The sequence below is a fragment of the Taurulus bubalis genome, assembly GCF_910589615.1.
Source record: "Taurulus bubalis genome assembly, chromosome: 16".
NCBI lineage: Eukaryota > Metazoa > Chordata > Actinopteri > Perciformes > Cottidae > Taurulus > Taurulus bubalis.
Window position 1 is genome coordinate 13,437,540 of NC_136604.1, and position 27,707 is coordinate 13,465,246.

Sequence of the window (27,707 nt, forward strand, 5' to 3'; positions counted from 1 at the left end):
GTTTGAACAATGGATCTGGCTGACATTCTGGCAGACAGGCAATGTCTCTATTTTATTGGTAAATGCTTTGACTTATCCTTTTACTGAAAGTGTTCTCCAAGTTCAGCTGACCAATAATAACGTGCCAACAGCAAAAACACCCTCTCTGAAGCATATAAAGGAAGCAGCCTGTCATTTCTCTCTATCACGGACTCGATCCCATCCAACGGTGCAGATCAACTCCAGCCAACACAACAACCCTCGTCCTGCTCCTTTGACAGAGAGAGACATCAACATGCTCCTGTTCCTCTTCTTGTTTGGTCTGGCTCTGGGTGCCGTGGCTCCTTCTGGTGAAGTCAACCAAACCGAGGCGCTGCTGCAAGTCAACTACACTGAGGAGCTACTGCAAGTCAACTGTCCCGATTCCTGGGTCAGCTTCACCGACCACTGCTACAAGTATGTCAGCAAACAGATGACCTGGATTGATGCAGAGCTCAACTGTAAGTCACAGGGAGCCAACCTGGTGTCCATCCACAGTCTGAAGGAGCACAGTTTTGTTAGAGCCCTGATCAAGAACTCTGACAATACTGAGGCGCTCACCTGGATCGGACTTAGTGACATTCACAAAGAAGGAACATGGTTGTGGTCTGATGGATCTGCATCCAACTTTTTAAATTGGAACCAAGGAGAACCAAACAACGTTGGTGGAAAAGAACACTGTGTCCAAACCAACTTTAGTGAAGTAAAGAAATGGAACGACACCCCATGTTCTAGAACGTATGCCTCTGTTTGTGTATCTCGTACAATCTTTTATTAATAACTGAGATGTTAAATGTCTGATTGAACATGGTTATTGTTCACTGTCAACATGCATTTGACCTCCAAAATAAAGACACAAAATGTACACTTATATGTGTGTGTGCAGAAGTCATTTCAATAAACTTCACTATCATAAATGCTGAAATCCACACATGTAACTCCAGTGTTTGATCAAAGGGAATATTTCCACTATTTGAAATAGCCTTGAAATGAAAAACATGTGGTTTTTCTGTACTCTTACTTCGGGGAACAACACAGGTTTCAACATCATTATAACTACTTAATCCATTTTATATGCACATCTCAAAAATATACAAAACAGTAAAAGTCTTATAAACCCTAAATAACAGAATACTGAAGACAAAATGTTTCAACATATTTCTAATTTCTAAGCTACCTGCATGTTGACTTGAGCACGGATAATGAACACCTCTGCATTGTGACTTTCTGAACATACAGTAACACATAGAACTTCCTCAACTCATGTTTCTGTGAGAAAGATAACTGTCTAGACATGACGGCAAAATGTCCACCGTTTCAGTCACAACATCAGTGACAAAAGGAGAAATCACATCACTGATCACATCTCTGCTCCTCAATCTATTCTGAACACCATACAATACTCTGATAAGATGATAAAAGGATGATTTTCCGCACTAAAATAAATATGGACAAGTGTCAGATACAGTCTGGGTTTGTCAGTCATGGGGAGAAGAAGCAAACAGAAATAGCAAAAGATTGATCCAGCATAGAGCACATTCATACGGGTGAATGAGTCTAAATTGGGACCCACATCTCTCATTTGTTCAGCAATTCATGAAAAGTTTATAATTATGATTATTTTGTTGGAAAAGGGACCAAAAAATGAACACATTCTTAAAAAAAAAATGTAACAGCCACTTACGCCAGTTATATTTAATTGAAGAGTTATTGGGAATCAATTTGATGCCAGTAAAGTGCACATATTCCTTTCCTGCAATGTTGACTAATGAAAACAGATCAAACACAACAGTATTAAAAGTTTAAACTATATCCCCATGAAAATACCCAAAACAGGATGAACGATATTGAGGGAGAAGGGCATAACAAGAGAGGAGCAGCGAGAGGAAATGAGAGAAGGAGGAAGGGATGGAGAGGAGACCATTTCCATTTGAAAGACTAATTGTGGACTTTAAGATCAAGAGTTTGTAGTTGCAGTGGAGGGAAAGAAAGACAGGTTTTACAATGTGCCAGCTGGCATGACCTTTGACAAAAAGGAGTAAGCTGTGTGTGTGTGTGTGTGTGTGTGTGTGTGTGTGTGTGTGTGTGTGTGTGTGTGTGTGTGTGTGTGTGTGTGTGTGTGTGTGTGTGTGTGTGTGTTTGTGTGTAATGTGTGTGTGTGTGTGTGTGTGTGTGTGTGTGTGTGTGTGTGTGTGTGTGTGTGTGTGTGTGGAAGAGAAGTCTGGCCAGCGTTGGTTTCCTGATGCTGCTAACCCCTATTATTTTGCAGTCATCCTGACGTGTATTTTACTCAGCAGGCTTCTGACAACTAAACAACAGTAATGAGTGTCGTAATGAAGGAGGTGAGACAAACTGAATGCATAGGCGGAGATGCAGGTGGTGTGTAATTGTCAATCTGGTAGAGTGCCCTTTGACATGAATACAATTGGCCCAAGTATTTGCGTTGTAGCCAGGCTTTAAACAAATAACTCATAACCCTTTGCTCCCTTCCCCTGGTTTTAGCTACATTTTCTGTATTTTTATTTGACAAATTGCCAGCCATTAGTCTTAGCTGAGCCTAAAGACTGGGAACAGGGGAAACGACTATCCTGACTCTGTCCAACTATAACAAAACAGGCCTATAACTCGGAAGCTCACTTATTATCACATTTGTTCATTACAATGTTCCAGACAAAAAAATGTACTGAAGTAATTGTTGCGGGGGAAGTTACTGAGCCTGGCCAAATACAAAATAAGGTATACATTCCAGGAAACTTCAGGAAAATGATAAACATTGGCCCGGAAACTCCATCAAAAACTAATGTTTTAAATGTCCCCAGCAGAAAATCATCTCAATAGATTAGGCAATGCCTGAAAGTCGGTGGTGGAAAAAATATTGCTTTTACTAAAAAAGTAGTAATAGACCTACTACAATGTGCAAATACTCCGATCCAAGTAAATAGTGCAAGTTTGTATCATCAGCTAAATGTATTTGAAGAATCATCAGTAAAATTATTAATTAAGCAGCAGAAAATAATTGCTAATTGCAGCTCTAACTAAATACTGGGTACAACAATGTCTTTTTAGAAACAGATGTAAAATCTTTACCTGAAAAGTAACGTGTAACTAAACTCTACATGAATGCAATGGAGTAAAACGTATAATGCATTTGTCTCTTAAATGGAGCATAATGGAATTATAATACATAAAAGTACAAGTATACCTCAAAATTGAATTTACATACATAGTTAGATTTCACCAACGCTAAAAGCTTGTTTATGTTTTTATTATGTATCCTTTATTTAGCCAGGAATGTACCCGTGATTCCTCTGGAATAATACAAAAGCATTTGTGTCTACCATTCAATGGCAGACACAAATAATCCAACAGACCCAACTGCAAAATTCACTGTAGTTTTCGATAATACCCCCATTACTCGGGCTCATAGATTACCACGCCCATTAGACTTTTTCGCGCGAACGGGTGGACCGCACCATTGTCAGTGTAGGGGGGACTGTGGAGAGCGACTACTTCTAAACACGGATAGAAACCTATTCATTGATAAATGTAAGATAGCAGGGCCTTTATTGTGTTTTACGGCTGTTAGTGGAGCCTCAACGTGTAAGTGTTGAACTCAACTACAAACTAATGTGGAAGGCCAACAACAACGAAACCCCTACTTTTGCAACGGCCAGTTTTCTCTCGTGGTTAATTTTTAAACCCACCGCTACTCGTTGGGTTTTGTGCTACAAGACAAAAGTTTCTGTTGAACAGATATTTGCCGATAAACGGAGATAAAAATGACCCTCGCGTCAAAGGTAAGCGGCAGAGCAGTTCGCTTAAATGTAGCACGAACATGTTGGTTTTTGTGTTGAAGAAAAGTCACAGCGAGTCAAAATGAACACAATTGTTAAATTAACGTGGTTGGTTTGGCCTGACTAGCTTGCTCCATTGATGCATTCATGTCTTTCATTCGTCATCATGCATATCTTTCTCCTTTCTCCTGCTTCAGCGTTAGCTCGTTTAGTCCTGTAACCCAGAAATCCTATCATTCTGTTAGTTATGTCTTGAACGCTATTTGCTAAACTTATCTAATCTTAGTTTTGCCCTGGTTTGGCCAGCTAGCCTGCACGTGAGCTGCTTCACATCAATGTTCAGGTGATCTATTGAACTGAGACCTGATGCTCAAAGTCAACGAGTGCACGTTCAGTGTTCTGTTAAGGAGCTGGGTAGGTGGGTCCAATCTGTGTCGCCCTCCTCTTGGAAGGTCAGAGGTCATCACCCCTGGGCGATGAGGGAATGGTTCAGCCGATATCAACAAATGGACCAGACACAGCATGGCTCTGTTTTACCCAATACAAACTACACATGCAAATATGTGTCAAATATGTGACTCCAGGCCTAAACAAAAAGAAAACATGATAATGTTAATACTTAACCCTGGTGTAATGTTTGTGTGTCCTCTTTATCAGCTCAAAATATACTTTACATTGTTGTAACTTCATAATCACATCTTTCCCTATTTTATCCCAGTTGCTTATAACTGTGTTTTTGAACTGATGAGCTCATAAAACCTGCTACAGAAAATGAAACATGTTCTGACTCTTAGACCGCTGCTGTGATGGTGTGGACAGCATCTTAATTATATATTTATTTATATACATGCATTACCCATTTAATATAGAACCCCACATAGTTCCTCATTTTGTGAAATAACGTGGTGTGATATAGTTTCTGTATATATTACCTTCATCCAATATGCCCCAAATAGTGGATGGGTTCCCACTTTGAAACCCTCATTATACGTATCTGGTATTATGAGGAAGTAAAGCCAATGCAAACAAAGCACCGTACACGGTTTAGGTGTCTGTTCCTTTCCTACTCCACTTTGTCATGGTTCTTAAACTTCTCTGCTCTGTTGCACAGGCCTGCAGTGATGAGGACGTCCTAGTGTGGTAATTGCCAATGCAAACTCAAGAAGAAGAATTCACTTGAATGAATATCAAGCTCAGCGCTGGTGATCCGGCTAGTGGCAGGCTGTGCAGTTTAATTAAATTCAGTGAAGTCAAGGATTTCCACTGATGGAATGGTGCGCCCTCTGGTGTAATGCTGAAAACTGATCTAAACTGTCCTGTTGGGGTTTCCTCCAAAGAACAACAAAAGTTCTGGTGAAAGTCTGTGTATTCTCTCTTGTCTTTGCTGCTGCATTGCAGCATATATTGGCGTGGAATAGCGTGACACCAGTGGCAGGACTGTGTACTGAAGGGTTTTAGTCATTTAGTTTGTCACATTTGGACTTGCACATCTATATAAAGAAATTGTTTATTGTGTACATTACAATGCATGAAATATGCTAATTAATAAGGGATATTATTATGAAGGATTTTTAATTGTATGCATATTAAGGTCATTTTTATTACTGATTAATGTGTGAATGGAGTTTAAAACAACGTTTGCATAGTGCATGTGGATGCCAGGGTACTGTTTTATTAGAAAGAAGTGTAGTTCTCTTGTTCGCCTGAGGTGGCGGCGCTGAACATTGACTTTTGAGATGAATGAGTAAAAAGGCACGAAAAGGTGTGAAATAATAGAACTAACCAATGGAAGGGCCTTATGTAGCTATGTGAATGTCTGGGATAAACTAACACGCAAGACTGGAAGGGGCTCTCTTGGAGGACAGAGGCGGCAGCTAACTGGGGGACAGACTGTGAATCTGTGAGAAAGAGAGGGCCTCAAGTGAGAATGCATAAGCTGATTTTGTGATCAACCTTTTATTAAATACTTTTTAATTATACCTCATCGCATTCCGGACTATTACTTCCCATGATCACCCGGGATTTAAAGAATACTTCTCAGTACCGTGTCACCTGAGTGCATATGCACGAGAGAAACTACACGGGGACCCACTCGTAGAAAAACAAGTCAAAAATGCCCTGTCAGCTATTCCACCAAGTTTAATATGATTGTTCATTTGTCTGCCAACAGGCTCCGTGTTTCAAATCCAAGTTTATCACTGCGGAGCTGGTTCGTCTGTTCAGCCAGTCGGACAGTGAGGAGGAGTTTGAAGGTTTCAGTGAGGAAGAGAAAGAAGAGAAAAGGGGATCTTTTAACAAACGGCAAAAAAAGACCGAGGTATGAAATTATTATTATTATTATTATTATTATTATTATTAATAATAATACATTTTATTTATATAGCGCTTTACACTTTACAAACATTAAAATCATCATAAAAGAGCCATACACCAAAAACATAGAACACACATTAATTTAGCTGTATTATTTGATGAGCATGTGTATGATATATTCTGTAGGCAAATAAACTCCAGTTTAAATGCTTTTTATTCTCTGGTTTTCTCCAGCTGGTGGATTCAGACAGCGACGTGGACACAGGCTTCTACTCTGATGGCGACGATGCCCCCCCACCAAAAAGGAGGAGTCTTTTAGTTGCCCTGAGGTGTGTGTCTCTGTTTTGTCTCTGTTTTGTTTCTGTCAATTGGTAAATAAGCCAGCGGCTAGTTTTTTTAATGTAAATATGATCCCTGTATCCTCAGTATGTTGGAACACCTACATCCATGTGTTTTATTTATGTGTAATATCCTTAAGTGCTGCTAGAATACACAAAGAGGCGGATGTATTTGAATGCAACATGAACCTATATTATGTGTCTTTAACAGAAGGCAACTTCCGGTTCTGAACAGTGAAATCAATGTGGAAGTCCCTTAAACTTGCATTCTCTCTACTGGCCATCCCTTGTTTGGTTTTTATGAGAAAAGGATTATACCGCTCACTAGATGTATTACATTGTAAACATGTGTTTATGGTCTCAGTCACTAGTTTCAAGTTTTCATCAATAAAGCATGATGTTTATTTTGTAACTTTTACTCCCATTTAGATTAAATGAAGTTTATAAGTGAACGGAGCCTCTTATTGCGGATGTCACTGTAACTACGCGTGATGTTATTTATTTATATAAATAAAGAGTCATTAACCAATAATATAAAAAAGTTATCTTTTTCACCCTATTGTTTTTTTTTTTTTCTTTACTGTGCTCATTCTAGTGCCCAGCTATACAATAGACCTTGTCAGAAACACAGACCTGTTTTATGATAATATAGTTGATTTCTATATTAATTGTTTTCCTCAGGTTTCCCGTCAAAAGACTGTCTACCGCCAAACAGGAACTGAAAGAGAAAAATGTCAAAAAGCCAGTCAAAGAAAATCCTCCTTTACAAAGAACCAGAGGAAGGCAAAGGGTGATGCAGCAGCAGGATGAAAAAGAGGAGGAAGAGAAAGAGGAGAAAGACAACAAAGAGGAGGTCCTGTCTCAGAGCCTACGGAAACGGGACAAGAACATCCAGGAAAACAAGGCCATGGTAGTGAACCCTTACAACCTTTGGCGTTTTCTCCATATTCTGACAAACTGTGTGATCTCTGGACTAAAACGATATCTGTCCTTCCTTTGTTGCATTTATTTTACTCTTCTCTGCTGTTGTCTTTCAGCTGGCTAAGCTGTTTGCTGATCTGAGCACCATGGCTGACTTGACTCTGCCCACCACCCCTCAAGTGAGTATATGCACTCCCACCAGTTTCTCATAACCATAGGACCAATCCCAATCTCAACCCTTACGGACTCACAGACTTTGAGACACACCTCAGCTAACTGCGTGAGGGTTTAGAGCTCAAGATGTCTGCCACAGACTCAATCACTGGACCATCGTCCAGTGATTGCGTCTCTGGCAGACATCTTGAGCCCTTTATAAACCCTTTCCTCAAGTCAGCTGATGCCGACTTTTCCCAAGGGAATTGCCCACAATTTGTAGCAATGTGACGTTAAACACGCAGTTACCAATGGAGCAATGGAGACGTAAAAAAAAGAAAAGGTAAACAAAGATGGCACGTGGCCGTTCAGCCCAATAAAATACATTTACACAGCAACATAAAGGATATAAGATGGAACGTGAAATCGGAGGAATGAAAGCAGAATATATATATATATATATATATATATATATATATATATATATATATATATATATATATATATATATATATATATATATATATATATATATATATATATATATATACACACACACACATTTTTTTTATACTTATTTATTCATCAAACATTTCATTTTGTTATTGAAACTGTTTTGACAAAAACAAGTAAATAGGTTATTTAAAATTACATCTCATCTCATGAGAAAAGAGCCTGAAGACGTTCAAATCAGGGAATAAAAAATATACAATAATCACTATTTTTTTTATGTACGGTAGTCATGATATGCTTGCTTTTTTCTTAAGGTTCCGAATATGCTTGAATCAGAATCTGATTTAATGGCCATGTAAGTTTGCACATACATGGAATTTGACTCCGGTTTCAATTTGCTCTTCGTACTTATACACACACAATATACAGTAAACAGGATAAATATGAAAAAGATTAAAAAAAGACATTAAAGACAGTATTCAAAAAGTGCAGATGGAAGAATTCTGATTAATTGTTCATCAGGCTGACGGCCAGTGGAAAGAAGCAGTTCCTGTGTCTGGTGGTTTGGGTGTACAGTGCTCTGTAGCACCTACCAGAGGGTAGGAGTTGGAACTGCTTGTGTCCAGGGTGTGAGGGGTCTGCAGTGATCTTTCCAGCACGCTTTCTGACTCTGGCGGTGTACAAGTCCAGGATAGAGGGCAGGCTGGAACCAATAGTTCTCTCTGCAGACCCTGACTCTGTCCTGTTTGGTGGCTGATCCAAACCACACAGTGATGGAAGAGCAGAGGACAGACTGGATGATGGCGGAGTAAAAAAGGATCAGCAGCTCCTGAGGCAGGTTGAACTTCCTGAGCTGGCGCAGAAAAGTACAGCCTCTGCTGGGCCTTTTTTGCGGATGGTGTTGATGTTGCAGGCCCACTTCAGGGTCCCCGGGAGATTGTGGATCCAAGAAACCGGAAGGTCTCCACCGCAGACACAGGGCTGTTGTGAATGATGAGAGGGGGTAGTGTTGGGGGGCTCCTCCTGAAGTCCACTGTCATCTCCACAGTCTTGAGCTTGTTCAGCTCCAGGTTGTTCTGACCACACCAGAGGACCAGTCGTTCAACCTCCCGTCTATACGCAGACTCGTCACCGTTCCTGATGAGGCCAGTCGTTGGTGTAGAGGGAGAAGAGCACTGGAGAGAGCACACATCCCTGGGGGGCGCCAGTGCTTATAGTCCGGGTGCTGGATATGATTTTTCCCAGCCTCACCTGCTGCATCCTGTCTGTCATGAAGTTTGTGATCCACCGACAGGCACGGTGAGCTGGGAGAGTTTAGGTTGAAGAACCTCCGGGATGATCGGATTGAATGTCGAGCTGAAGTCCACAAGCAGAACCCTTGCATATGTCCCTGGGGGAGTCTAGGTGTTGCAGTATATGGTGCAGTCCCATATTGACTGCATCATCCACCGACCTGTTTGCACGGTAGGCAAACTGCAGGGGGTCCAGCAGGGGCCCTGTGAGGTCCTTCAGGTGCGTGAACACCAGCCTCTCAAAGGACTTCATGACCACAGACGTCAGGGCGACGAGTCTGTAGTCATTTAATCCTGTGATGGAGGATTTCTTGGGGACCGGGATGATCATGGAGCGATTGAAACAGGAAGGGACTTCACACAGCTCCAGTGATCGGTTGAAGATCTTTGTGAAGATGGGGGCCAGCTGGTCAGCACAGACTTTCAGGCAGGAGAGGGACAGCGTTTGGGCCCGGAGCCTTCCTGATCTTCTGTCTCTGAAAGAGCTGACTCACATCCTCTTTGCAGATCCTCAGTGGGGGTTGGATGGGAGAGGTGAGGCAGAAAGTGAAGATGATTGTTTGATGATGAAGCAGTTGGGCTGGGTGGAAGTGGGCTTGTCAAACCTGCAATAGAAGACATTCAGGTTGTCAGCCAGTCGGTGATTCCTGTCCCCACCTCTGTAGGCCTCCTCTTTAGCCCGACGAAGCTGCCTGAGTTTTTCAGTGAACCAGAGTTTATTGTTGTTATGTGTGCAGAAGGTTTTTATCGTCCTCACAAAAGCTGATATATGATGTCACAGTGTCAGTTAGCTCATCTAGGTCTGTAGCAGCAGCCACAAAAACACTCCAATCAGTGGAGGCAAAGCAGGACTGTAGCTCCAGCTTGGCCTCGTTGGCCCATCTCTTCAGTCTTCACCGAGAGGGGGAGAGAGAGAGAGAGGGAGAGAGAGAGGAAGAGAGAGAGGGGGAGAGAGAGAGAGAGAGGGAGAGAGAGAGAGACAGAGAGAGAGAGGAGAGAGAGAGAGGAGAGAGGGATAGAGAGAGAGAGAGAGAGAGAGAGAGAGAGAGAGGATGAGGAGGAGGAGAGAGAGAGAGAGAGAGAGAGAGAGAGAGAGAGAGAGAGAGAGAGAGAGTCTGTGTTCTTTAATCTATTTTTGTTAAGTAATAATTTAAAGAATGTTAAAATATTTGATTTAGGTACCTTTTTTAAAAGTGCTTGAAATAAAAGAAAGCACTTCTCTTAAAAAGCTTTACAAACCCAAAACAGCAAATACAATTTGCTGTTTTGTGTTTTAGACAGATTGTAAACACTGTCTTTGTTTTTTACGCAGAAGAAGAAGCGGGCGTCAGAGAAAGTGACGACACGGAGACGCAAGTTTGAACCGGAGGTGGGGTCAGAGAGGAGGAACCCGTCTCGTAAGGCTCGTCCTCCTGAGAACTTTGCAGTGGAGGAGAAGAGCGAGCCACTCGTCAAAAATCCCAGGACTGTAGACCTCAGGAGACTAGTGGAGGTACGATGTGTAACACACACTTCACCGCATGCCCCCAGATCTCCCTAGAGGGGGAAATTATGTACATTTGAAAGGTGCATCAATCTGGTGCAAAATTAAGAGGCTAGATCTATGAAGAATATTGTGCTCTTGTTAACAAGTTTGTGCTCTTTTTGGTAGTGGAATGTTAAGTACATTTACTCAAGTCATCAATAACTATAATCCAACGATATACTGTAATATTATACAGAATGGCCCATTTCAGAACAATATATATGAGTACTTTTGATGCTAAAACTTTTGTTCCTTTACCTAAGTAACATTTCGGATGTAGGACTTTTACTCGTAACAGGGATTATTTTTGTATTGTGGTATTATTTTTGATTTAAGTAAATTATCGTACTTCGTCCACCGCTTAAGTAAACAGTTGAATCGTCCAGCCCTAAAATGTGCCCGGAGAATATTTTCAGTGAAGTCATTTGTACATTTGAAATTCACAATTACAATTGGTTATATAGTCAACTTTAGTCCCAGCATGCATTCTACAAATAAAAACTAAACAAAACAATTATTATCTGCAATCTGTCGGTTGTGATTGTGCAGGTGGATGAGGCTGTTGGTAAGAAAAAGAAAAGGAGGAGCAGCGGCTACAGGAGGAGCCAGTTTGAGGTGAGGTCAGTTGATGACATCACTCGAGAAGACCTGGACAACATAGCGTACCGCAGCAAAGACAAGATCTGGGACAAAGAGCATGTGAGTCACCTCTGGCTTTTACCCATTTAATGGCCTTGGTACTGTATTGTACTGAAGTTTTCTGCGTTTCTTAACAGTCTGTCATTCATTCATTCATTCATTCATTCAGGGCAGCTCGTGTCACCAGTGCAGACAGAAGACTCTGGACACCAAGACAGTGTGTCGCAGCGGTTTCTGTGTGAAGGGCAAAGGTCAGTTCTGCGGGCCGTGCCTGAAGAACCGCTACGGAGAGGACGTATGTGATGTGCTGCTGGACCCGGTCAGTGCGATTACACTGTTAACAATGTTAACTCTTCATTGGACTAAACTCTAACTAACTAACTAACTCTTCTTTGGACTAAACTTGAGATGAATGTGGGTGTCATCAGAAGAAAAACAAAGATCATTAAATCTGAAGTGTGATTTATTTATTTATTTTTTTTTGTTGCAAAGTATTGCAAGTTACAAACAGATTAAAAACCTGTTTGTCTTGTTTTTGGATACAGTTACTTTATATGAAAAGCTAATGCTGGTTCTTGAGTGACAATTAAATAATATGTAGCAGGGTAGGTAAGAGTACAATTTACAACAAAGATACATACGCTATAATGATGTTTTGATCACAGCGCTTTATTATGCTATGTTGGATTCGGTTTACAGCTAGTGACCGTTTTTTGTTTTGTTTGTTTTGATCAAAAGCTGAACTGAGTATTCAACAGAAGAGGTGTAAGCCAAGATAGCTGAACAAAGCGAAGAGCACCACCTGCAGAAACTTGTATGTAATTACTGGCAAATACAAGCAAAAGGATGCAGATTGTAACATTAATCACTGCGCACATGAAGTAGCATGTTTGCGAGTGTGAAAACCAAAGACAACTTTTTGCTCTAAGATTAATGTTTTCCTGTTTATGAGTGAGAGGATCTTTCACTCATTTTTTTTCTGTTTAGAACAACGTTCAGTTAACAGCTTACACATGTATTACAAATCAAAGCATCACAGGTTACACTGTTAGTGGCTACTTACAAACCAATATCCTGCCTTTAGAACAATATTCATTAGTGTGTTTACAGTGTGTGGCTTATTATGAATGCTTGCCTGTTTGTGCAACTTTTAGGATGACAAACTCCCAAGTATGTGTTGAATATTCATTCCCAGTAACAAAAGCAGGATATTTGAAAATGTTTAAGACTTGAGGGTTGAAGGAAGTAGAGTCGCTACTCCTTCGTTTTCAAAAGGGGCCAGCTGGTTAGAGTCTCTGGCCTGGGAACGCCTTGGGGTTCCCCTTGCAGTGCTGGAAAGGTGCAGAGAGGGAGGTCTGGAATATCCTCCTCAGCCTGCTGCCACCGTGACCTGGCTCTGGATAAACACTTGTGCAGTAGGGGTAACAACAGGGTTTTTAAATCTGGACATTTTCTCCGTAGACGTGGTCGTGCCCCATCTGCCGAGATATGTGCAACTGCAGTCTGTGTCGTAAGAAGGAGGGCCGCTGTGCTACCGGCATCCTAGTGGGATTGGCCCGCTACAACGGCCACGACAACGTCCATGAGTATCTGGAGCGGTACGTCACTTCATCCTCACTGTTACAGACCTGGATTTCCCTAAAACTGCCATAATGTGAACATTTTAGGCATCTAATCAAGAACATATGCGCAGTCAGTGTAAAATAACTGTTGGGAAATGCCTACGCTACTACACTGTATGGAAGTAGGAAAATATAAATATATTAAATTAAGCCAATTCTACGGATGACTTTAAATATTTCTCAAGTTATTGATTGTTTTTTGAGTGCACGATTTCTAAAAAAAGCCTCACTAGATGCTTACAAATTGATGTTTATTTGAAATAATTAGTAATTCAAACAATTAGTCCAAAGGACATGAATTAATATCCAATATAAACCAGGAGGATTTGCTGACCATTGTAAATGTAATATCTTTTGGGTTTGTATCACATTTTAAGACGTTATCTTGAGCTCTGAGGAATTGCAATGGGGTGTTTGTTAAATTATTTTCTGATATTCAAGACTGAATTGTTTATTGATCGGTTGGTAAAATACTTGCAGATCAAGACTAGTGATTGGTTGCAGCCACACTGAGAACTATTGTGTCAGCAGCTCACGTTTTGTTTTGTTTTGTCTCCATTGCAGGATTCAGAGCGATCTGCAGTAAAGTCCAGAGAGATAAACGGGGAGGAGAACCTGTTCGTACAGCTAAACCTAGAGCAGGCTCTCGCTGCACAATACCGTAGAACTCATTCGAATGTACATTTTTAGGTTTAGATCAACCTTTTATATCTAACAGAGAAACGAAAGCATAAATATGTTTTTTTTTTTTTATATATATTACCGTAACACAAAGCACACACTGTTAATGTTGTATACATCCTGGTTTAAGGCTTCATAAAATGCAGGGACATTTTTGTTGATTTTCAGTCAGTACTCTGTTTTGAGCTGTATATTTTCCTTTCAATAGTTCCACTCTTGATGTTAACTAGAACAAATGTGAGGTATATGGATGCAAAAATAACCTTTTATATACAAACTACTTTTTTTTTTTTTACCGCATTGTTGTTGTTCTTGGTCCACTGTAAATTCTAATAAAGGATGGCATTGCATAAATGATTTGCCTGTCTAACATTATGGTACATTGTGTGTCCTTGTGTGTGTCCGTGTGCGCGTTGTCATTTCCCCAGGTGAAACGGATCAGGTCCAGGTCAACGGTTGCTCTTGCAGGTCAGCTGATCTCATGTAATGACCAGGTAGCATTGCTGCAGGGGTCACAGCACAGTCTGAGGTCAACCTGAGGTCACTGGATCTTCATGTGAAGATCCTCCGTGTGAGTGAGAAATGTTTATCTAATCAATGGTGTCTTAATTATCTATCTGTAGGCCCAGTGTTTCAGTGCATACTAACGAACTATCCATGTGAGTGGATGTTCACACTGTGGTGATACAGGTCTGCAGACCAGTCCTGGAAAAGGTTTCACACTAGTGTAATCAAAATGTCAAACTCTGTCCTTGATAATGTTGTAAACTTTGAAAGTTCACTACACTAAACTTCTTTTTACCTTCACAAAATCACCCGAGGGTGCAGAGAGGTTGTAGATTGCCGTGTTTTTTTTTTTAAAGTGCTTCAAAGGAGTAACATGTCAAATGGTTTGCATGAGCTGCCTACAACTTTATTTTTGTAGACAGCCAGTCAAGAGTGCCCTGCTGGTGAACCACCAAAGTCACACTTTGATCGTAGCAGAGTTACACGCTGCGTGTTTTGTAGTTAATGTTTTCTGAAATAGACGGTTTATTGTTTCTTTATCGGCACACACACTCACTCACACTCACTCACTCACTCACTCACTCACTCCTCATAACTCACTTAGTCAAAGTAGCTGTGAGTTCTTGAGTAACTGAACAGTCACAGGTTCGATCCTCACAACAGTTTGGAGTCCATCAACAGCAGAAATGGAAACTGGGAACAGTGATTGTTCCTAATGGAAACACAGATATCACTGTCGCAACACAACTGAGAGATTGCCCAGTTTGGGCAGCAGACGTTATAGTGTGCGTGTGTCAAAGTGTACCATTGTGTAGACATTGTTCGGGCTCCACTGTGTTTCTCTTGGTGAACACAAATACCAGAGCATCAGCATGGAATTTCAGACCGTTTTAATCACTTTATTGTCAAGTGTTATGCAGGCAAAGCATCTTTTCTGCTTGAAGTTGTCCTTTTTTCTTTTTTATTGACATAACACATTTGTACAAACCAGTTTTAAAAATATCAATAAACTGGGGCCTTTGAGGCTAACCTGGCAAAAACCCATTATCAAATGTTATGGAGACGAACAAACATCTTTTAGAAAAAGATTTACAAATGAGATGTCACTACAAAATATCAAAGAAAAAAAAGTTGGTTGTCACACAAAATATTACCAAAAACATCTAAATTTGTTTGGTATCAACCTTTTCAACTTTAAAGAATAGTAACTTTTTTTGCTTTCTTCTTCTTTTGTTATTTATTTTCCTCAAAAAAACACGTTATGGCGCAAAGAGAAGAAATGAACAGCAATGGACAGACGTAGAAAAAGAAAGCCGAAGCACAAAGATTAAACGAGAGAAGAAAGAAGCACTACGGCAAAAAACTCAAACATGCTGTACACAACCTCAGAATCAACGCACACAAATACAAGTCCAGCAAAAGGCAAATAGTACAACTCAAGGATAAATAATAAATTAGCTGTACACAGTGGGGTCCTGTGTGTCAACATACTGTGAGGGGAACAACTGATCAATTCTATAAAATAAAAGTATATTTAAATTTCAAAAGAATGTACGCACTGAACTAACACAGAGCAACACCACCAGAAAACGTCTCATAATATCCACATAGCTAAGTAGCCCGACCCTCTCCCACCCACCGCTCATCGCCCTGTCGCTCTTTCCCTCTCTGTGCTGTGCTGCCCGTCTCACCAACTTTTAATGCAGGAGAGCTCCCCTCGTTCTCCATCCAGCTAACTGAGGTTCCCGCTGTACGACAGCTTGTGTTAAGGCAATTGTGGCACGTCGGTCACGTAGCAGGGTTGGAGGTGCAGAGGGGTCGACACCAGAGCACAGAGAGCAAAAAGCCACACCAGTGACGGTGCCGCTGTCCAACAAAACTGCCGTTCCATCTACCAGGTACCATCTGATGGAAATCTATTATATAAAAATTACTAACTGGCATTGGATAGACTGCAGCTGTGACGTTAAAGCCACCATGTGGTATCTGCAAAGCGACATGGTTTGTTTTGACGACAGCACTGCTTTCACTTATTCTCACTAATCTGGCTTGTTTTATCAACAGAGAAAACGTCCCCTGACAATGTAAACATGGTTTCACTAGGATTGTCATTATAGTATTGCTTTCACTACACAAACAAAGTTGTAGAAAGCTAGATTGTTTTTCTCTATAGAAACCTTCTTGTCTAATGGCCACTGTGCCTCAATAGGAATGCATTATTTATAAATCTTTTTATATGTGCTTTTTTCTACTCTTTTTTTAATTTATTTTGTATTCATTTCATTATTTTTTTTTTAGAATTTCCCTCTTCTTTCTTCAATAACAGTTTATCCGTTGACTGGTCTCGGAGGAATCAACACCTGAATCTGATCTGAGGACTAAACCTGAACCATGAATAAAACTCAAATTAGGTAGATCCTCTCGGTGACAGCGTGAGAATTCAGACACACACTCGTTCATACAGGACACACACACACACACAGACCATCCCAGACTGCCCCTGCTTTTTCGCTGCTCTGCAACAGTCCTGTACCATGATTGACTCTCAGCACAGTCCGACACGTATGAAACAGGAACACAACTTTGTGCATAGAGTTAGATTCTGTTGCAATTCAGAAAATGTCCCTCCGTGTTGGATGGTTTTAGATTCAGCAGGCTAATCTTGTGCTAATCTAGATACTACTTACATTCCTTTCCCCACTGCGAATGGAATTGTTATAGATTCATTTGATAAGTGCCAAACTAATCTTTCATATGTTTAGGCAACATTTTTGTTATTATATGTGTTAGTTATTTTTAGATTGTGATGTTTACATTTTTCTGTTCATCACATGATCCCGTCTCTTTTGAGTCCCTTTTTGATGAGAGAACAACATTTTTAAAATGATGTCAAATTAAAAGTAAAAAGAAAAACTAGCCACCCCCCTACAGTCCCTGCAAAGACTCCCAAAAAAACAGGAAGTCAGCCTTCAGTAAAGAAACGGGAGTCGGCTGCCTATTGAAACTCCCCCCCTTCCTCCTCCTCCTCCTCCTCTTCCTCCATGTGATTAGATGTGGTGGGTGTAGCGGGGTCAGAGTCACGTGAGAGGGTTGCCACAGCGACGATCTGAGGGGAGGCATCCATGCCTTCAGGGGCATCTTCCTCCATGTCATCAGTGGTGATGATTGCAACCGCAGCGCCGGCTTTCTTGTTCTGGTGGGTCTTGATGTGCTTGGAGAGGTGGTCGCTGCGCATGAAGCGCTTGGAGCATTCGGGACACTCGAAACGCTTTTCTCCTAGAGGGGAGAAGACAAAGAATTAGATCCAAATAAATCAAGAAAGGACACCCGGCTTTTCTACAGACACCTCTCAGTTGTGACAAAGAAACTCTGCTTTGGCTGGGGCCTTCTCGGAGATGTTTTATTTTATCTTTTACAATTAAATACATGTATAGCTGTTTGGCAACAAGTTGAATTGTATTGTTAATAAAGGAGTTAGAATTAGAGCTAAAACAACTAGTCAGTTGACAGAAAAATACTATTTTGATAATTGATTAATTTTCAAGCAAATTGTGAAGAAATGTAATGATTTGCTACTTTTTATTTGAATCTTCCATATTGAGCTCTGGGAAGTTGCCTTTTTTTAAACTATAAAAAAAAATGTAAACACTTAAGATGAATTGTTGATGCGTCATCAGTTGCAGCCCTAGTTTGCATTAATTACTGGATAAAAATTCGCTTCGTTGCTATCACCCCAAGGCCTTCAAACGGGACCAGGGTGACCCACATCCCCAGTCCACATCCCTGTACGTGTTTGTCCTACCGGTGTGTGTTCTCCGGTGTCTCTGCAGCTCGTCGCTCCTGGTGAACCTCTTGCCACAGAAGATCCAGTTACAGACGAACGGCCTCTCGCCGGTGTGCCAGCGCAGGTGAGCCCTCAGGTGAGACGTCTTGCCGTAAACCTTCCCACAGCCCTCCATGTGGCAGATGTGCTGCTTCTTCTTTGTGGGGTCACCGCTATTCCTACAAAACATACTTGAGTTAGGAGTGAGCTGCAGGTGGTGTGTGTGTGTGTGTGTGTGTTACATAAAAGCTTTCAGGACTTGAAACAAATGGGAACAGAGCTAGCCTGCACTGTGTCTAGAGGTCATGGAAATAATCTCTCCACCCAAAGCTAAGATAAATGTTTAGTAAAAAGCTCTGTTTTATGAAGTTAACTTCTCTGAGGGAATGGATTCACTGATTATTCTAGCAAAGCTGAATATATTTGACTGGCCACTAAATATTCTCAGTGTATTTCTGGGTGCAGGCTCCTCATTACCAATGTGAAGTGCTGGGTGGTGAAAAGGTCTGAATTCTCACTTTAGGATACAAGCTACATTGTGTTCTGACCATCTGTCAAACCAGTTGTCCCTCCATGACATCACAGCCATCACTCATTTTGGAATGATAAAATATATAAACATGAGTTGTAGATTTCTGACAGTCAAACAATCAAGCTTAGTTCAGTGTTTTCTTTAACTGTGTGATTGATGGTGGTGTAATAAAACATAACTTGATGTCCAAAAGACAGTTTCCTTGTCAATTACTGCACTACAGTCATATCTTTGCAAGAGACTTATTTGTCCCTTTTTTTTTTTTAAAGAGACAAACCCATAATTCCCCATATGAACACATGTTTAACACTAGTTTTGAATACCTCATCTTTGCATGGAGCGCTGTGTTTCTAATGTGTTCGTACCTTCCCTCTCCATCCCTGCAGTTCGGACAAGAGCAGGCGACACGACGAAGCCTCTTGCTGGGCGGTCCCTCTTGGTCCGAAGAACTTTGTACTGAACCCAGCTGGTCTGGACTCATCGACGAGCCTGAAGCCACGTTGCCGACAGTGACCGTCACTGGAGACGACTGAACTTTTACCCCATCTTGACCCTGTGGTTGACCTGAAAGGTGATTCAAATTGAAAAAATGTGTAAACTTATTTATCCAAAAAAAGTCATATTGTCTGTGGGGTAGTCTGAAGAAAACTTACAGTAGAGAAAGCTGAAAAAAACAGATCCAAAATAGAGTAAAGTGTCATCGTCGTATAATGTAGGTTAACTTTGAATTGTTAATGCATACGATTGTACCACAATACTGGAGATTAGTCATTTTTGTTTCTGTTAATGAATGGATCAGTGATGGATTAGTCACTACACATTCACACAGAGATGTATTACAGTCTTACCTTGTAGACCAGTAATAGTGAGGGGAACACCCTGCAACTGAACACCAGCAGTGCCCAGCCCTGCGATGCTGACCGTCTGGACCCCAGACCCTGGGTTGATCTGGGCTGCGCTCAGCGTCAGAGGAGCTCCACTCAGGGAGACCAGCCCTCCGCTCCCCACTGTTGTCCCACCGGCCACGGGGGCCAGCGTCAGCTGCTGTGGCATGGCTGCCCCGAGGCCACCCTGCAGGGAGACTCCACCGGGCAGCTGCAGTGTCTGCCAGGTGATTTGCCCAGATGGGGACAGGGTTGGTGTACGGATAAGGACCTGGGCTTGGTTCTGGAAGGCCTGGATGGGCTGCAGGGTTTGTCCTGGGGCTAGCTGGATGGTCTGAATGTGCTGAGGTTGCTGTTGTGCCTGACCCTGACTCTGAGGCTGCAGCTGGATCTGTTGCACCATCTGGTGCCCCATTTGGCCCACTATCACTTGCTGAATGGTTCCTGCTGTATCGATCTGATGCTGTAGTCCATTGGCCTGGTTCTGGCTTTGAGAGTCGGCCTCGCTGCTTTGCACTTGGGTGTCAGCTGGTCCACTCTCTGATCCAACAGAAACCACGTGCGTCACATCGGACACGCCGTCACCTTCGGCTATGACCGTCGAGCCAGTTGTTGCTGTGGCAGGAGCGGACCCAGACATTGTTGTTGTCATCAGCTGGTTGCCGTTGGCAACAGAGAATGTGCCATCTGCTGATTGGATAAGCTGCACGGCCCCGCCCCCTCCAACATTATTTATCACTGGCAAAGCCAGGGTCATGCCACCAATGTTTATGGGTACTGTGGTCATAACAGGAGTCTGGGATCCCTGCAGACTCTGTAGAGTCTGCAGCTGCAGTGGGAACGACTGTGCAGGGCGGATCTGCAGCGGGACCGTCTGATTGGCTGTAGTTGTCAGGATGGCTTGCTGGTTGGCTGGCTGGAGGATAGCCTGGGTCTGGCCAGAGCTCTGGGTCTGGATGAGCTGGATCTGCTCATGTCCAGTCCCGAAGGAGGCTGTCTGAGCTGGGCTGATGTGGATCTGCTGCCCATCTGCAGTCTGCAGGTGAGGGATGACCTGATACTGGACCCCGCCCCCAGCATTGGGCATGTTCTGAACCTGGATGATCTGGAACTGCTGCTGATTGGCTGCAACGCTGTTGATCCCACCCAATGACTTCACCTGCCCAACAGGAAAGAAGCAGTGATACAGTTAAGGTCACAAAAGTTGGCAAACAAAAACAAGTGCTCAAACCCACTGCTTCCCCCACTTCCTTCACCTTGCGTCCAACCGGTGAGCTGTCATTAGCCAAGGTGGTGGCCACTGTCACAGCAACAGGCTGATTGGTGTTCTCTTTGGCCATAGTAGGTGCTGCTGTGATAATCTGCCAGCCGTTCCCCGTGAACTGAGCTGGGACCAGTTCCAGCTGCTGGGGCACCAGGGTCTGACCTCCACCTGTGTCCAACACTATCTGACCCTGGAGCTGACCTGGTTGCAGCTGGATCTGACCACCCTGGACCTGGAACTGCTGGGCTCCCACCTGAGCCTGGGCCTGGGCCAGGGCCCCCTCTGCTCCCCCCTGCCCTCCGATCTTACTGCAGGTGGCCGCTAGCAGAGCCAACGGAGAGGGCTGCGAGGAATCCTGAAGGAGGCGGGGTGGGGGAAAGGATGGATTGTGGGGAGGGGCAGAGAGAGGAACGGTTAAACAGGAGTGACGAGGGAAGAAGGGGAAGCAAAAGCATACATACACACACAAGAAAGTACACCATGTAAGTAAAAAATGGCAGGTATCATTATGCACTCACACAATGAACACATTTGAAATAAGAAAGAGTGAGGGGAGGGGAGGGGAAAACATGGTGAAATAAGAAGAAACAAAAAGCTGAGTGAAAGAGAAAGAGAGAGAGAGCTGTCAGTGGAAGTGGGCGGTATTACAGGAAGTGAGTGGGTGGGCGTGTGAGAACCACATTTCTCTTTTCTCAGAACACTGGAAGAAAATGCCGCCTTCTCTCGCTCTCTCTCTCCTCCCTTTCAAAGGAACTAGGTCGCAAGCAATTTTCTTATGCTATACACCTCGGAAAAAGCCTAGGTTCGGTAACAAGTAAAACCTTGTGGAATAACACAGCAACAATGCTTGTCATACACGCTTAACAACAGATAATGCACTTAAGAATAACTGCCTCGTTGAAATATATCAAAGATATACAACCTATGAAAAGCAGAGAGAAAAAAGGAGGTTTCACAGTTGTAGAGCCACATACCAACGCTACAGGTCTTTATAATAAATCCATGTGCAGAATTAAATAATTTAGACCTTAATTCAAATGGACAATTCAAAAGTACTGTGGGTGAAGTGTGACAGCCGTATAAGCCTATTCAACAAGCTATGGTTTGGCTCTCAGCAGGACTGCACAGAAGCAGGAAGTGAAATTCACCAGAGAAACGCCCCCAGAGGTGTCAGGCTGGCTGGGAAGGAGGGAGGGAGGGAGGGAGGGAGTACATGTTTGGCCTAACAGGCAAAGCAAAAAGTATGATAAACTCTTTTTTCATTTCTTTTACCTGCGATCCAGAACTTTTCCCCTTCTTAGATGCTTTCCCTCCTTCAGTTCCAGATGATTCCTTCTTAGAGTCTGTCAAAAGAGAGAAGACAAAAATGTAAGAATGTCTCCAGTTAAAATATGAGTATTTCTAAGTAGTAGAAAGTCCCAGGATGAGGCACACTCATAACATAGACACTAAGTTGCCTAAACTAAATATGATACTATTGCAACACAACAACAAAGGTGGTCAATAAAGGTAAAGAACCAGTAACCTCCTCATTAATATCAAAGGTACTGGGAGCCTCCTATCTGTCAGACGTAGAGAGAGAGAGAGAGAGAAAGAGGGGTGGAGACGGAGAGGGGGAGGGTACCTACCACTCATAACGCATTAATATACCGAGAGGGAGAGGGTGTAGTTCACGGTAGAAGGCCGGCCGGGTACAGCGGCGGAGGACGGCCTATATCTTCGGCGCTGGGCCGTGGCGGATCTGTCCGTTTGACGAAACCACCCACTGGCCAGGAAGGGCGGTGCCAAGCGCAGACACAATCAAGCAGCCCCGAAAAACGGAGATAACGGAGAACACGGTGGACGTCAACGGCCCGTCGGCCCCCTCGCAGCCCCGTCGGATGTCTCTTTCACCGGATAGCCAGTCCATAAACGAGCAAATTGGCGCTTGTCAGAATAATATCCAGAGAGAAGTTGTCAGTGTGTGACCGTGGAGGCCCACCCACTTCCATTTAAGCATCAGGACAACACCCTCTTCGCTGCTCCTGCCTGTCGCCGCTGTTTCTCTCGCCGCACGACGCGGGGACGCCTCGTCGCCGTCCTTCGTGCACCGAAAACAAACCGTCACCGGTGTTTGTATTTTACGCCTATTCCCCTTTTTTTTCGTGCACAATTGATTTTTTTAAGGGGAAGATACGGGGAGATAGCTGTGGCTTTTGTGGGCGGACGCGCTCCTCCCACATATTCAGATTGGTCGACGGCGCTCGGCGTGCGAGGGTCGAGATGGGAGTTGTATTTTGGTGAGGCCTCGCCTTCTTGGGCTCTATTGGGCGGCGGACACTACAGCTCCCATGATGCTCCGGGGCGCGTCCGTGTTGGTAGTCACGTTGGTGTGAGAGCGAGAGGGAAGGGCGGGGACTTCTGTGTCGTGGGGGGTTGGGCGGACGGGAAGGAGAGGCGTGTGTTCCCACTCTGCACTGGTGTCACAAGATGACAGCTCTGGTTAGAAAAGGAGAAGCTGAGGTACTGAAATGCACATTAGTTTTTATCGATACGGGGAGCAAATTGTGAATAATGTCACAGTGTTGCCTCGGTGCTGAAATCCTTTTATTTATTTGCCACTAATATATTTTTTCCCTTGTCAGTCCCTGCCCCATCTTATCCCATGTCTCTAGTCTTTTAATCGTATCGGGAGAAAACAGTACTTTACAGTAGCCTGATTTAGGGATGAAACAATTATCCTACTAATTGACCCCCCTCTTACCATCTGGGTTTTTCTGGCTGAGGGTTCTCAGTTGAGTAGGCTCACTTCGGCCCTCAGGCTTTCATTGCTAATCGACCCACTCTTTTTTTTTGTTTTGTGTTGACCATAGTTTAATAAATTGCATAACGTATATCCTTTGGGTGGACTTCGTCCTTGTCATATTCCACCAGTCAGTTTGTCACAAATGCAGGCTCAACTATTCATAATTTAAGTTATTTACTGTGCACACATGTCAAATGTTCCCAGTCTCCCAAATATGAGGATGTGCTGCTTTTTCTTCCATTGAATATATTCATAAACTGAGTACATATAAAGTAATATTCGACTTACAAAAGGACTACTAACGTTCAAGGACTGCGAGTTGAATCATGGCTATTTAGCCGGAGAAGAAAAGCAGAGAACTTAATTGTTTTTATTTGTTTGCAGTAGCAGCAATCGCACGGAAGTATAAGTAATGGCCTCACCCACCCGCTAAAACCTCTTTCCATCCCCCAAAGGGAAATGTATATGTATGTTAAATTCATCCCAGCAAACACAGCTACATGTGACGTAGTAGGCCTATATGGTCCCAGGCAGGGGTTCCTCTTGACCTGTTTGTCCTCTCCTTCTGAGAAAACCTCCATGAGCGAGGCATGACTTAAGCCAAGTGGAGTCAAAGCCCCGGTTCACCAAGCAGAAAACATCATTAGCAGGCAGCCAACTGAGGATATGCCCACGGCACACAAGGGAAATATTTAGGCTGATAGGCTGTCAGCCAGAGCAATACTCTGCCACAGTGGCACTGTGTCTCTAAGATGCACCCAGTCATTTAAAGTCAGCATAATACTAAAAGCTGTTCATTGACATAGATTTCAAGATTTATTTGATTTCAACCTTTCAAGGCTCTTATCCAACATGCAACTTGATGCCGAAATTGCACCAACATGTATGGATTTATTTGGTGATCTCACGATGATGAGCGTAATCATGCCACAACATAAGCTTCAAGAGTTTAAAATCTGACCTTTTTCTTATCAGAGCCCTAATAACTATAAACATGGCTGCAGACCTGATAATACTCACACACACACACACACACACACACACACACACACACACACACACACACACACACACACACCTGGATTGGCCCAGAAACATAGATACATACGCACATGCACTGTAATTACTGCGGAAGCCAAGTGCATTGGTCCCGCCCCCTGGGCCACTCGGCAGGGCGTTGCTAGGCAACGAGGTCTTGTCTGAAGAAGGGCTGTTGCCTGTGTGATGAGGATGATGGTGATGGTAAAAGAGGAGGCCGTCATCTGTTTTAGATCACTCATGCCACACATACAAAAAGCCCTTTTCCAATGTTTAAATGTTGTACAAGTATAATTATTTTTAATTGTCATTAATCCTCAATAAACTTACATTTAACTTTAAGTGATCCTACTGATATCAAAGTCATTGGGGCCCTACACATCATAATAATAATACGATACATTTAGGATCAGCAAAAGCTGAACTATAAACGGATATCCCTTCAATGTGAAGAAAGTGAAAGTAGTAGTTGTTTTCCAGCTGCTACCACTAGATGGCGCCATGCACCAGATATGGGGGCTTTATAGTTACTAACATAATAAAAGATAAGAGAAAGCTTTATTGATCCCCAGAGGGGACATTTGTTTAAAATATAAATAACACGATACATAAATAAAAAGTGGTATATAAAAAACGTAAAATAGGAAAATATAAACCTAGAATATTTACTCTATACCAGTGATTTTCAACCACTGTGCCGCAGCACACCAGTGTGCCGTGGGAAAATCTCCAATTTCATTTAATCGGTGCCAAAAAAATATTATTTAGTTGCCGCAAATAATTTTCCATTTTTGAGCATCTGAGCCTACAATATAGTGGCTGGCCTAGTAGTTAAATACTCTTCCATGCCAGTAGGTAGCACAATAAGTACCTACCATATATGCTGTATTATGCTACAATGTGACATTTTGCAACTTTTTTGGTTGTTGGTGTGCCGCAGGATTTTTTTTTTTGTCGAAAATGTGCCACGGCTCAAAAAAGGTTGGAAAACACTGCTCTATACCTCCACCTTCCTCAGTGTTAGAAGAAGTATTCAGAGCATTGATTATGTAAAAACAGAAATACTGCAATATAAAACTACTCATGTAAATGTTCTATGAGCAACACAATATACTTAAGTTTTCAAATTAAAAGTTCTCTTACATCATGTATGTTATATTATATTGCATTATTATCAATGATATGTAAGCATGTTTTACAATTTGATATATGTTAGGTAGTTAAATCTATAACGATACATATTCATACATAACATAACATTCATATTGTATATGCTTTATTAAGGTTGCGGCTTAAGTTGTAAAATATCAAGTAACTATTGATGTCAATATTTCCCTGAAATGGGATGAAAAGTATGAAGGACATACAATGAAAATACTCAACTAAAGTTTGAGTACTTTATTTTAGTTTGAGTACTAGCAATAAGTATGCAGTATGCAATAACTCTATTTAAGCTTGATGACGAACTCTTCCTTCTGTATTCCAAGTCAAGGTATGCTTGGCTTTTAAAAAGCCTAACATTACAATGACTTTAGAATAGAGACGTGAAGAAGAAGTATATGGCTCCATGATGTAAAATACAAATAGAAATATATGACTTCAATGCAGCCTGTTACAGTTGGTTTTGAAATAAATTAATGTCAAAACTATGAGCAACACACAAAAAAACTACCACTAAGAAAATCTGCAGGTCAATGTCTGAGAATGTGCATGACCGAATTAGCACAAATCAAATGAACCTGTCATTGAGCATTTTAGACGTTTTGATGCACACAAAAATGGTGTGACTCGATTTGAGCAAGCATAGAGTTTACTTTCTTTCTTTTAAAGCCGTGCACTTTCAGTGTTGGCAGTTTTGCTTCTCTTACCTGCAAACTCCAACTGAGAGAAGAGCAAAATGCCTTTTGATTTGACTGAAAGTGAAGCGTCATAACAATATGTAAAGCGCACAGAATCAGCTGAAACATGAGAGCAGATTTCATACTGAACATATAAATGAGCTGATTTTTTGCATGTTCTATAATATTGACATGAAGAATGATCAAATTTGGAAAGGTAATGTGGGAAAAAAAAAATAGTTTACAGAGTAATTATCCAGACATAAACAGAGGAATAATGTAAAAGTCTGATGGGTTTGATTTGCATCTGGGAGGTAATTGCATTGTCCACATCACTTCCATATGTCTTGTGAGTATATTCAACATGATTGCGTGCACAGGAATGTAGTGGTGCACCTCTGCGCATAAGCATGTTGGCATGTGTGAGTCAGTACACGCTTGCGTGCAGTTATGGTTTTCTTTGTGCACTCGTATGCGTAGGTGTGAGTTTGTCACACTGGGCCTTGGCGTCAGAATGTCTCCCTTTCCTAAAGGTTAAGTTAAGACGAACAGATTTATGACTTCTAGCATGAGTTCAGCTTTTGGCAGCTGCCTCTGTTCTTCATAAAGTAAGAGCGTGTGTGCGTGTGTACATGTACACCTGGAGAACTTGTTGACAGGTGATAACTGACATGTTTCACATAACTTTTCTCTAACAAGTTTACAAGCTGTTATTATAGATAGATACATAGATACATAGATGGTCATTCTGTTCTCATCCTTTAGTGCCAGTAAATCTGAACGAGAACAGGTGTTTTCTATGGCTCATCATCATGACTTCCTATTACACTACAGCATATGCGAGCACACAATTTGGGATGATCCGAAGCTGTACATTTATATTTTTTCTATCCATGATGTTTGAGTCCAGTAACTTGAGGAAGATGAATTCTATATTTTGTATTACTGGAAAATGACTCGACTGGACTGGCATGAAGCTCTGTGAAAGTTGGCAGCGTCTCGCTGTAATGATAGTTGTCTGATTGATGCTTCCTGGTGTCTGGATCAAGTGGAAAACAACCGGTGTGTCTCAGTGGGCATGGTGCCAGTTCAGGGTGTGGGTGGGTGTCTAACCTGCACCTTTTGTTAAGGTAATTTTGTTTCTCTCTGTGGCTGCATTTTTTACTCTTTTTTTTTTAGCACACAAACAACAATATGATTTCACAGAGTGTATCAGCTGTGTATGCACCTAAGATCACATTGTATTTTACTATAAAGAAATGGGCAACTCAAATAAAATGATATTTA

The 27,707-nt window shown here is 42.1% G+C and overlaps 2 protein-coding genes across 2 annotated transcripts; one reads left to right on the plus strand and one right to left on the minus strand.

Moving 5' to 3' along the window:
* Positions 1-274: 274 nt before the first annotated feature.
* cdca7b (cell division cycle associated 7b) lies at positions 275-14,062 on the plus strand (the record flags this gene model as incomplete). The annotated part of the gene is made up of 10 exons (XM_079231640.1): positions 275-535; positions 5,983-6,129; positions 6,360-6,454; positions 7,145-7,373; positions 7,501-7,563; positions 10,595-10,774; positions 11,357-11,506; positions 11,616-11,765; positions 12,908-13,044; positions 13,633-14,062. The coding sequence occupies 10 exons, from the start codon at positions 275-277 to the stop codon at positions 13,652-13,654; spliced, it is 1,434 nt and encodes a 477-aa protein (XP_079087766.1). The 3' UTR covers positions 13,655-14,062.
* Positions 14,063-17,251: 3,189 nt separating this feature from the next.
* Positions 17,252-22,394, minus strand: sp4 (sp4 transcription factor; the record flags this gene model as incomplete). The annotated part of the gene is made up of 7 exons (XM_079231643.1): positions 17,252-17,532; positions 18,059-18,258; positions 18,977-19,175; positions 19,460-20,654; positions 20,752-21,114; positions 22,032-22,102; positions 22,388-22,394. The coding sequence occupies 7 exons, from the start codon at positions 22,392-22,394 to the stop codon at positions 17,252-17,254; spliced, it is 2,316 nt and encodes a 771-aa protein (XP_079087769.1).
* Positions 22,395-27,707: the final 5,313 nt, after the last annotated feature.